Source organism: Rattus norvegicus, chromosome 6, assembly GCF_036323735.1.
Source record: "Rattus norvegicus strain BN/NHsdMcwi chromosome 6, GRCr8, whole genome shotgun sequence".
Lineage (NCBI taxonomy): Eukaryota > Metazoa > Chordata > Mammalia > Rodentia > Muridae > Rattus > Rattus norvegicus.
In genome coordinates, this window is record NC_086024.1 from 137,669,449 (window position 1) to 137,681,552 (window position 12,104).

The 12,104-nt window shown below is 58.5% G+C and overlaps 1 protein-coding gene across 5 annotated transcripts in view; it reads right to left on the reverse strand.

Annotated features, from left to right (window-relative positions):
• Ahnak2 (AHNAK nucleoprotein 2) overlaps positions 1-12,104 on the reverse strand; it is a 48,714-nt gene that overhangs the window by 20,582 nt on the left and 16,028 nt on the right. For all 5 annotated transcript variants that reach the window (XM_039113411.2, XM_063262711.1, XM_063262710.1 and 2 more), the window contains exons 2-7: positions 10,560-10,618; positions 10,357-10,455; positions 9,633-9,734; positions 8,737-8,887; positions 8,291-8,475; positions 1-8,168 (exon numbers count right to left, since the gene is read on the reverse strand). The exon at positions 1-8,168 is cut by the window's left edge. In XM_039113411.2, coding sequence (XP_038969339.1) covers positions 1-8,168; positions 8,291-8,475; positions 8,737-8,887; positions 9,633-9,734; positions 10,357-10,455; positions 10,560-10,618 — 8,764 coding nt within the window. The remainder of the gene's footprint in view (positions 8,169-8,290; positions 8,476-8,736; positions 8,888-9,632; positions 9,735-10,356; positions 10,456-10,559; positions 10,619-12,104) is intronic.

Consider the following 12,104-nt stretch of genomic DNA (forward strand, 5'->3'; position numbering starts at 1 on the left):
TCAGGTGTCTTCAGGTCGCCCTGCACGGAGGGCAGCACCACCTCCCCCTCCACCTTGGGAGCCCCCACACGCAGGGAGGCATCCACGGTGGGCTTGCCAGGCACGGACACGCCGAAGGAGGGCATCTTGAACTTTGGCATCTTGAACTTGCTGTCTTTGGTGGCCACCTCTTTCTCTCCGAGAGCCATGTCCCCTCCTACCTTGGCAGCCGGCCCCTGGATGTCCACCTCCACACCGGGCAAGGCGACCTCCAGTTCAGGGGACCTCACCTCACCCTTGTCCCCAGTCATGTCCACTTTTGGGACCTTTAGGTCCACGTGGGGTCCCTTGACATCTACCTTGGGCATCTTGAGGCTGGGCATCTGCACCTTGGGTAGGTGGCCCTTAAGGCTGGCCCCAGCAGCAGCCTGGGCGGATGTCTCTGCATCGGTCGGCTGGTCCTCCGACAGCTTCACGCCAACCTGACCGGGCCTGAGATCCAGGTGGGCAGAAGGCAGCTGAATGCTGGCGTCAGTTGTCTTCAGGTCCCCCTTCACCGATGGCAGCGCCACGTCTCCCTCCACCTTGGGAGCCCCCACCTCAAGGGAGGCCTCCACGGTGGGCTTCCCAGGCGCCGACACACCGAAGGAGGGCATCTTGAACTTGGGCATTTTAAACTTAGTGTCTTTGGCAGCCACATCTTGGTCACCCAGCAAGATGACCCCTTCAAGCTTGGCACAGGGTGCCTGGATGTCGACCTCCACGCTGGGCAGGGTCACATCCAGGTCAGGAGCTCTCACTTCGTCCTTGGCTGCCTTCACGTCAACCTTGGGGCCTTTCACGTCCACGTGGGGGCCTTTGAGGTCTACCTTGGGCACCTTGAGGCTGGGCATCTGCACCTTGGGCAGGTGGCCCTTAAGGCTGGCGCCAGCAGCAGCCTGGGCAGATGTCTCTGCATCGCTCGGCAGGTCCTCCGACAGTTTCTGGCCCTCCTGGCTGGCCCTGAGCTCCAGGTCGGCAGAAGGAAGCTGCATGCTGACGTCAGGTGTCTTCAGGTCGCCCTGCACGGAGGGCAGCACCACCTCCCCCTCCACCTTGGGAGCCCCCACACGCAGGGAGGCATCCACGGTGGGCTTGCCAGGCACGGACACGCCGAAGGAGGGCATCTTGAACTTTGGCATCTTGAACTTGCTGTCTTTGGTGGCCACCTCTTTCTCTCCGAGAGCCATGTCCCCTCCTACCTTGGCAGCCGGCCCCTGGATGTCCACCTCCACACCGGGCAGGGCGACCTCCAGGTCGGGGGACCTCACCTCACCCTTGTCCCCAGTCATGTCCACTTTTGGGACCTTTAGGTCCACGTGGGGTCCCTTGACATCTACCTTGGGCATCTTGAGGCTGGGCATCTGCACCTTGGGTAGGTGGCCCTTAAGGCTGGCCCCAGCAGCAGCCTGGGCAGATGTCTCTGCATCAGTCGGCTGGTCTTCTGCCAGCTTCACGCCAACCTGACCGGCCCTGAGATCCAGGTGGGCAGAAGGCAGCTGAATGCTGACGTCAGGTGTCTTCAGGTCCCCCTTCACCGATGGCAACACCACGTCCCTCTCCACCTTGGGAGCCACCAACTCCAGGGAGGCCTCCACTGTGGGCTTGCCAGGTGCAGACAATCCGAAGGAGGGCATCTTGAACTTGGGCATTTTAAACTTAGTGTCTTTGGCAGCCAGGTCCTTCTCAGCCAGCACCACGTCCCCTTCCAGGTTTACACTAGGAGCCTGGATGTCCACCTCCACGCCAGGCAGGGAGACCTCAAGTTCGGGGCCGCTCACCTCGCCCTCAGCGCCCTTCACTTCCAGTTTGGGTCCCTTCATGTCCACGTGGGGTCCCTTGAGTTCCACCTTGGGCATCTTGATGCTGGGCATGTGCACCTTGGGCATGTGGCCCTTCAGGCCGCCCCCGGCAGCAGCCCTGGCGTGCGTCTCTACATCCGGAGGCTGATCCTTCATAAGGTTAACGCCCACCTGGCCTGCCCTGATCTCCAGGTCAGTGGAAGGCAGCTGAATGCTGACGTCAGGTGTCTTCAGGTCACCCTGCACAGAGGGCAGCGCCACATCCCCCTCCACCTTGGGAGCCCCCACCTCCAGGGAGGCCTCCACACTGGGCTTGCCAGATGCGGACACACTAAAGGAGGGCATCTTGAACTTGGGCATCTTGAACTTGGTGTCTTTGCCGGCCACGTCTTGGTCACCCAGCAAGACATCCCCTTCCAGCTTGGCACAGGGTGCCTGGATGTCGACCTCCACACCGGGTAGGGCCACATCCAGGTCAGGGGCTCTCACTTCGCCCTTGGCTCCCTTCACGTCCACTTTGGGGTCTTTAACGTCCACTTTGGGGCCTTTCACGTCCACGTGGGGGCCTTTGAGGTCTACCTTGGGCACCTTGAGGCTGGGCATCTGCACCTTGGGCAGGTGGCCCTTAAGGCTGGCGCCAGCAGCAGCCTGGGCGGATGTCTCTGCATCTCTCGGCAGGTCCTCTGACAGTTTCTCGCCCTCCTGCCTGGGCCTGAGCTCCAGGTCGGCAGAAGGAAGCTGCATGCTGACGTCAGGTGTCTTCAGGTCGCCCTGCACGGAGGGCAGCACCACCTCCCCCTCCACCTTGGGAGCCCCCACACGCAGGGAGGCATCCACGGTGGGCTTGCCAGGCACGGACACGCCGAAGGAGGGCATCTTGAACTTTGGCATCTTGAACTTGCTGTCTTTGGTGGCCACCTCTTTCTCTCCGAGAGCCATGTCCCCTCCTACCTTGGCAGCCGGCCCCTGGATGTCCACCTCCACACCGGGCAAGGCGACCTCCAGTTCAGGGGACCTCACCTCACCCTTGTCCCCAGTCATGTCCACTTTTGGGACCTTTAGGTCCACGTGGGGTCCCTTGACATCTACCTTGGGCATCTTGAGGCTGGGCATCTGCACCTTGGGTAGGTGGCCCTTAAGGCTGGCCCCAGCAGCAGCCTGGGCAGATGTCTCTGCATCGGTCGGCTGGTCTTCTGCCAGCTTCAAGCCAACCTGACCGGCCCTGAGATCCAGGTGGGCAGAAGGCAGCTGAATGCTGACGTCAGGTGTCTTCTTGTCGCCCTGCACTGAGGGCAACACCACGTCCCCCTCCACCTTGGGAGCCCCCACCTCCAGGGAGGCCTCCACGGTGGGCTTGCCATGTGCGGACACACGAAAGGAGGGCATCTTGAACTTGGGCATCTTGAACTTGCTGTCTTTGGTGGCCAAGTCCTTGTCTCCCAGAGCCTTGTCCCCTTCTACCTTGGCAGCTGGTGCCTGGATGTCCACCTCCACGCCCGGCAGGGTGACCTCCAGGTCGGGGGACCTCACCTCACCCTTGACCCCCGTCACGTCCACTTTTGGGTCCTTTAGGTCCACATGGGGCCCCTTGACATCTACCTTGGGCATCTTGAGGCTGGGCATCTGCACCTTGGGTAGGTGGCCCTTAAGGCTGACCCCAGCAGCAGCCTGGACGGATGTCTCTGCATCGGTCGGCTGGTCCTCCGCCAGCTTCACGCCAACCTGACCGGCCCTGAGATCCAGGTGGGCAGAAGGCAGCTGAATGCTGACGTCAGGTGTCTTCAGGTCCCCCTTCCCCGATGGCAGCGCCACGTCCCCCTCCACCTTGGGAGCCCCCACCTCAAGGGAGGCCTCCATGGTGGGCTTCCCAGGAATGGATACACCGAAGGAGGGCATCTTGAACTTGGGCATTTTAAACTTAGTGTCTTTGGCAGCCAGGTCCTTCTCAGCCAGCACCACGTCCCCTTCCAGGTTTACACTAGGAGCCTGGATGTCCACCTCCACGCCAGGCAGGGAGACCTCAAGTTCGGGGCCGCTCACCTCGCCCTCAGCGCCCTTCACTTCCAGTTTGGGTCCCTTCATGTCCACGTGGGGTCCCTTGAGTTCCACCTTGGGCATCTTGATGCTGGGCATGTGCACCTTGGGCATGTGGCCCTTCAGGCCGCCCCCGGCAGCAGCCCTGGCGTGCGTCTCTACATCCGGAGGCTGATCCTTCATAAGGTTAACGCCCACCTGGCCTGCCCTGATCTCCAGGTCAGTGGAAGGCAGCTGAATGCTGACGTCAGGTGTCTTCAGGTCACCCTGCACAGAGGGCAGCGCCACATCCCCCTCCACCTTGGGAGCCCCCACCTCCAGGGAGGCCTCCACACTGGGCTTGCCAGATGCGGACACACTAAAGGAGGGCATCTTGAACTTGGGCATCTTGAACTTGGTGTCTTTGCCGGCCACGTCTTGGTCACCCAGCAAGACATCCCCTTCCAGCTTGGCACAGGGTGCCTGGATGTCGACCTCCACACCGGGTAGGGCCACATCCAGGTCAGGGGCTCTCACTTCGCCCTTGGCTCCCTTCACGTCCACTTTGGGGTCTTTAACGTCCACTTTGGGGCCTTTCACGTCCACGTGGGGGCCTTTGAGGTCTACCTTGGGCACCTTGAGGCTGGGCATCTGCACCTTGGGCAGGTGGCCCTTAAGGCTGGCGCCAGCAGCAGCCTGGGCGGATGTCTCTGCATCTCTCGGCAGGTCCTCTGACAGTTTCTCGCCCTCCTGCCTGGGCCTGAGCTCCAGGTCGGCAGAAGGAAGCTGCATGCTGACGTCAGGTGTCTTCAGGTCGCCCTGCACGGAGGGCAGCACCACCTCCCCCTCCACCTTGGGAGCCCCCACACGCAGGGAGGCATCCACGGTGGGCTTGCCAGGCACGGACACGCCGAAGGAGGGCATCTTGAACTTTGGCATCTTGAACTTGCTGTCTTTGGTGGCCACCTCTTTCTCTCCGAGAGCCATGTCCCCTCCTACCTTGGCAGCCGGCCCCTGGATGTCCACCTCCACACCGGGCAAGGCGACCTCCAGTTCAGGGGACCTCACCTCACCCTTGTCCCCAGTCATGTCCACTTTTGGGACCTTTAGGTCCACGTGGGGTCCCTTGACATCTACCTTGGGCATCTTGAGGCTGGGCATCTGCACCTTGGGTAGGTGGCCCTTAAGGCTGGCCCCAGCAGCAGCCTGGGCAGATGTCTCTGCATCGGTCGGCTGGTCTTCTGCCAGCTTCAAGCCAACCTGACCGGCCCTGAGATCCAGGTGGGCAGAAGGCAGCTGAATGCTGACGTCAGGTGTCTTCTTGTCGCCCTGCACTGAGGGCAACACCACGTCCCCCTCCACCTTGGGAGCCCCCACCTCCAGGGAGGCCTCCACGGTGGGCTTGCCATGTGCGGACACACGAAAGGAGGGCATCTTGAACTTGGGCATCTTGAACTTGCTGTCTTTGGTGGCCAAGTCCTTGTCTCCCAGAGCCTTGTCCCCTTCTACCTTGGCAGCTGGTGCCTGGATGTCCACCTCCACGCCCGGCAGGGTGACCTCCAGGTCGGGGGACCTCACCTCACCCTTGACCCCCGTCACGTCCACTTTTGGGTCCTTTAGGTCCACATGGGGCCCCTTGACATCTACCTTGGGCATCTTGAGGCTGGGCATCTGCACCTTGGGTAGGTGGCCCTTAAGGCTGACCCCAGCAGCAGCCTGGACGGATGTCTCTGCATCGGTCGGCTGGTCCTCCGCCAGCTTCACGCCAACCTGACCGGCCCTGAGATCCAGGTGGGCAGAAGGCAGCTGAATGCTGACGTCAGGTGTCTTCAGGTCCCCCTTCCCCGATGGCAGCGCCACGTCCCCCTCCACCTTGGGAGCCCCCACCTCAAGGGAGGCCTCCATGGTGGGCTTCCCAGGAATGGATACACCGAAGGAGGGCATCTTGAACTTGGGCATTTTAAACTTAGTGTCTTTGGCAGCCAGGTCCTTCTCAGCCAGCACCACGTCCCCTTCCAGGTTTACACTAGGAGCCTGGATGTCCACCTCCACGCCGGGCAGGGAGACCTCAAGTTCGGGGCCGCTCACCTCGCCCTCAGCGCCCTTCACTTCCAGTTTGGGTCCCTTCATGTCCACGTGGGGTCCCTTGAGTTCCACCTTAGGCATCTTGATGCTGGGCATGTGCACCTTGGGCATGTGGCCCTTCAGGCCGCCCCCGGCAGCAGCCCTGGCGTGCGTCTCTACATCCGGAGGGTGATCCTTCATAAGGTTAACGCCCTCCTGGCCTGCCCTGATCTCCAGGTCAGTGGAAGGCAGCTGAATGCTGACGTCAGGAGTCTTCAGGTCACCCTGGACGGAGGGCAGCGCCACGTCCCCCTCCACCTTGGGAGCCCCCACCTCCAGGGAGGCCTCCACACTGGGCTTGCCAGATGCGGACACACTAAAGGAGGGCATCTTGAACTTGGGCATCTTGAACCTGCTGTCTTTGGCAGCCACATCTTGGTCACCCAGCAAGACGTCCCCTTCCAGCTTGGCACAGGGTGCCTCAATGTCCACCTCCACGCCAGGCAGGGCCACATCCAGGTCAGGGGCTCTCACTTTGCCCTTGGCTCCCTTCACGTCCACTTTGGGGCCTTTCTCATCCACTTTGGGGCCTTTCACGTCCACGTGGGGGCCTTTGAGGTCCACCTTGGGCATCTTGAGGCTGGGCATCTGCACCTTGGGTAGGTGGCCCTTAAGGCTGGTGCCAGCAGCAGCCTGGACGGATGTCTCTGCATCGGTTGGCTGGTCCTCCGCCAGCTTCACGCCCTCCTGCCTGGGCCTGAGCTCCAGGTGGGCAGAAGGCAGCTGAATGCTGATGTCAGGTGTCTTCAAGTCGCCCTCCACGGAGGGCAGCGCCACCTCCCCCTCCACCTTGGGAGTCCCCACATGCAGTGAGGCATCCACGGTGGGCTTGCCAGGCACAGACACGCCGAAGGAGGGCATCTTAAACTTGGGCATCTTGAACTTGCTGTCTTTGGTGGCCAAGTCCTTGTCTCCCAGAGCCTTGTCCCCTTCTACCTTGGCAGCGGGTGCCTGGATGTCCACCTCCACGCCCGGCAGGGTGACCTCCAGGTCGGGGGACCTCACCTCACCCTTGACCCCCGTCACGTCCACTTTTGGGGCCTTTAGGTCCACGTGGGGCCCCTTGACATCTACCTTGGGCATCTTGAGGCTGGGCATCTGCACCTTGGGTAGGTGGCCCTTAAGGCCGGCCCCAGCAGCAGCCTGGGTGGGAGTCTCTGCATCGGTCGACTGGTCCTCCGGCTGCTTAACGCCCTCCTTCCCTGCCTTGAGCTCCAGGTTAGCAGAAGGCAGCTGAATGCTGACGTCAGTTGGCTTCAGGTCGCCCTGCACGTAGGGCAGCGCCATGTCCCCCTCCACCTTTGGCGCCCCCACCTCCAGGGAGGTATCCACGGTGGGCTTCCCAGGCGCCGACACACTGAAGGAGGGCATCTTGAACTTGGGCATCTTGAACTTGGTGTCTTTGGAGGCCATGTCCTTGTCCTGCTTGCCATCACCTCCCTGTATCTCTGCATCCAAGTGTTGTTCTTGTGTGTCTTTCAGAGACAGTCTTGCAATGCCAATTTCCAGACTCTGTACTTCCTCCCAACTGTCCTCCCACTGCAATTCTTGTGGTATCTCCTTTGTAATTTGCACAAGTTTTTCATCCTTTTTTTCTTTCTTTACCTGCTTTTTCTTCTTTTGATGTCTTTCTGTCTTAAATTCCTTTTTCCCATCTGCTTCCTTTTCTAAGTTGGAGTAATTGTCCCTCGTGGTCTTTTGCCTAGTAGTTGACATGAACCCAGTTTTCTGTTTCTTGTCCTTCGTTTGGCCCTCTTCTGCCCCCTGTGTGTCCTTCCTCTCGTCCTCCTTTGATTTGCCCTCTCCCAGCACCGCGGCCTGCTCTCTCCTATCCTGGGGCTTGCTGTCCTTTTGCTCAGTTGTAACTGGGCTCTGACCTGAGGTCATTCCAATCCTCAAGTTCAGGAATCTCCTTCTTTGTCTCCCTGCCCCTGAGCTCTGGTCCTCTCTGTCAGTTGTCAGCTGGAGCTCTGTGTCTGTGCTTGTGGGGGACAGGTCACGTGTGTCCCTGTGCTCCGAGGCTTCTGAGGAACTGTGCGAGCGTCGGGGGCCTGCTCTCCTCTTGCTCCTTAAGGCTTGAAATTTTGGCCAGGAGAATCTGTCTTGGGGCCGCCTATGGCGATCATCCCTGCTCTTCGAAATAAGTCTTTCTCGGTCTCCAGCTCCGTCTACAGATTTTGTAGGTGTCTCCGTGCATCCATCGGCAATGTCCTGAAATGGAAGTGAAGGTGTGGGTTTTTGGGGGAACAGTAGCCCATACCTGAGACACTTGGCCGGAAAGAGATCTTCAGTGCATTTAGAACCACCTTGGATCTCTCTGGGACGGACCTTACCTGCTTCTCCTTGCCTTTCTGGCCTTGCTGGGGATGCTGAACAGCTCCTTCCTCTCCCTCGTTGGCTGAGAGTTTCCGTTTGATTTTGAACTGCACTTTGTAGGGTTCCGAGTACTGAAGGATTTTAAGTGCATCTTCATACTTCATGTGGTCGAAGAATATGGTTGCACTAAGCAGTTGATCTCCTGAAGGAAACAGAACATCCAGCCTCAGTGCCCCAGGCCCCACATGGCAGGGAACATGCCCTAGAGGCTTCATGCTGGCATTTGCTGTGTTCCCTAACTCCACCTCAAATGGACGGCAGAAAATCAGGGCACAGTGAGCCTCAAGTGGCTGAGCAAAGACCATCCTGAGCCTCAGGTGAGATTCACCCCCTCCAGGTTTCTCCGTTTCCCCCTCCCATCCTGGTGCTGATGACGAAGGCCCAGAGAGAAGAGTTGTGGTACCTTCTCTCAGGTTGAACAGCTTGGCAGCCGAGGAGTCCTTCAGTACTTGCTTGACAAAGATCCCCTGGTCCCCTCCACCTGTGACGCTGTAGCCACTGGCTCCTGACTCTACATCCGTCTTCAGTGTCACCTCTGTCGACTCCTGCACAGACTGGAGCAGAACATCGAGGGCATGATGACGGTTTGCCTGTGTCCTGTGGGCGCTATTGTTGAAGCCAGGATCTTCCAAGGATGGTGCTCTGTGCTAACTGGGTAGAAGTTGGGGCACCAGCCATGTGGGCCTGGCTACTACGTCTGGGATTTGGAGAAAGCCCAGCAACAGGCAGCCTCAGGTGGAATCATCTCGCTTTGTCCCCACCGGGGACAGCCTGTCTAGGCAGCCAAGTCCCATCAGGTTCCTTATGCTCATCCCTCATTGGCTAGTTACAAATATGTGAAGCATACAGCCCATGAAGATACCTGTTCTGCATTCCCAGAGAGACCTAAACACTGGGCAATACACAGGGGGGCGCGCTCTACAGTCCACCTGATCCTTCAGGTAATGGCAACCCCTGTGTCAATCAAACCGAAGCTATCCAGAAAAGCACGAAGGCAAAGCGACCCTTGTGGCTACCTAAAGAAACCCCTCACATCTCCTCTGGCCAAGGCCCTTCCTCACCACAGCTTGGGCACTATTTTCTGCGGTGTTGTCCACGGCACATTGGCTGGGGCATAGCTGTAAATATGTTCATCAGATTATATTTAATGCAGGATTGTCTCTGCATCTGCACCACCCCCAGGCCTGAGGAACAAGGGCACTATCTCCAGGGCACCAGGGTATAACCCTCCCTCCATCTCCTGGGACTGAAGCCCCTAAGGGATGGTTTCCCCTGACGACTCACTGCCAAGGCACCTACCCCTGGATGACTCATGCTGGCGAAGGCTGTGGATTCCCCTGAATCCCGTCTCCACCAGGATCTCCGTCTGCCTGAGGAGCTGTGCCTGCCTTGGCCTGTTTCCTGCAGTCAAGAGGGTGGGAGTCACTCACTCGTCTAAGAAGCCAGGAGTGCCCGGGAGGCTCCAGGCAGAAGAGGCCAGGATGCGGGCGCAAAGGAATTCTGGGGGCTGGGGGAGGGAGTGTGCAGGGTGGCTGAGTACCAGGGGCTTCACTGTCAATTCTCAACCTCCCATTTTCTTACTGAGGAACAGGCACACCCCCACCCTATAGCTGGTGGTGTTTCAGGGTGGGGAATACTTTCAAACTGTAAAATGAGTCCTTTAGAGTGGACAGGTCTCCTCTGACCACTGCCAAGGCTCCCTCACAAGGAAGCCTACAGTCTCCTCTCCAAGACAGTATGAGTATACATATGTGTGCATGTGTGGGCCATTAAGGTGTATGTTCCTGACACACATGGCTTCTCACAGTCTCTCTCTCTCCCTCTCCCTCTCCCTCTCCTTTTCCCTCTCCCTCTCCCCCTCCCCCTCCCCCCCTCTCTCCCTGGAGGAGAGGGGGAGAGCAGACACACGCAGCCGGCGGGGTAAGCGGCCTGCACAGACACCAGTGAACAGGAGGGAGAACGATGTCCGAGGGCCACGACTGAACCTTCCTCCTTTGGCCAGCAGCTCTGCCCGGTGGCTTACCTGACCTCCAAAGCCAGCACCTTCAGCTGTGTATTCATAAACAGGTGAGGACCCCTGTGGCCTTGGCCGAACGACTTCACCCACAGGCCCTTCGGTCACCTGGCAGAAGAGAAGGAAAGTTACCTCTAACGAGAAGCTCTCCAGCATGAAGGGGGCCAGAGAGGGGCTGGAGAGGATGGGTGTCCTCTAAAGGCAACACTCACAGAGTAGTCGTCTTCTGTCTCAGCCTCTGGCTCCTGCTGCTGCAGCTGCCGGCCAGACACTGCAGAGAGAAGAGCTATTAGCAGGCACAAGGGCAGTAGGGCGGACGTGGGTGTGCAAGGGTGAGCGTGGGCCTGAGGTAAGTTCCAGAGACCCTGGGTGAGAGAGGTGGGAACAGCTGTAGGACTACGGGAGGAAGGGGGTGGGTGCTCAAAGTCTACAGATTTGCAGATTTGGTCCAATGAAGAGCCACACGAAATAACTGCCCTGAGCTTGACATTAACACCCGGAGTTGCTGCAATGTATTCTGCTAAATGTCCAGCATTCACCCAGAAGACCTGGGCAGCAGAAAGAAACAGGAAGGTGGCAGAGGTTCACACTGCTGAGCATGGCAAAGGATGGAAGATGTCTCCACGAGTCCACAGATGATGCACTTAACACAGACTCAAAGGCAACTAGCCACTTACAGGTTGTTTAAAACACTGAAGGAAACCATGCCTAGAGTTAAAAGACAGACGGAAGAGTCTCATAAAGAAAGGGAAAGCAGGGGTTGGGGATTTAGCTCAGTGGTAGAGCGCTTGCCTAGCAAGCACAAGGCCCGGGGTTCGGTCCCCCGCTCCAAGAAAAGAGAGAGAGAGAGAGAGAGAGAGAGAGAGAGAGAGAGAGAGAGAGAGAGAGAGAATGCATACCAGACCCCCAGTCCCCAGGGACTTAACTACCAACCAAAGAGTACACATGGTGGGGACCCATGGCTCCACAGACAATGGCCTTGCCTGGCATCAATGGGAGGAGAAGCCCTTGGTGCTGTGAAAGCTCGTCTCCACAGTGTAGGTGAATGCCAGAGTGTTGAGGTGGGAGTGGGAGCATCCTCATAGAAGGAGGGGGAAGGGGGATGGGAGAGGGGTAACCAGGAAAGGGGATAACATTTGAAATGTAAAGGGATACAGTATCCAATAAAGAACAAAGAAAGAGAACCATGCAGGCTAGGAACGCAGCTACCTTGTTAAATTCCTCGCCTGCTGTGCACAAAGCCCTGGATTCCATCTCCAGGACTGCAAAGCCCAGCTAGGTGGCACACATCTGTAATCTCAGCACATGGGAGGTAAAGGCAGGAGGATCGGAGTTCAAGGCTATTTCCGGGTCAGCCTGGGGTATATGTTACCACATGTCACATAAAAATAGGTAAACCCAGTCCTGAGTTTTTAAAGCCAAAATAGTGAAAATCCTGGAGAGGAATGTGTCCTGAGGGACTCTGCAGTAGACTGGAGGAGGCTGAAGGAAACACTGGATCTCATGCACAATCCCTGAAGAACACAAAAGGAAAGCTGGAGAACGCAGAGCAGAGAGAGCCTCAGGAAGCTGTTGGGCAGCCCCTCACATCTGAGAAAAAAGGAAGTGAAGAAGCAAGGGAAGGAACCTGGTAGGCCTGTGAGACAGGTGCCTTAGCAGGTAAGGGGCTTGACAACCTGAGCTCAAAACCCGGGACCCATGTGATGGATGGAGAGAACCGCCTCAGCATAAGCTGCATGGCATGGACACCTGCACAC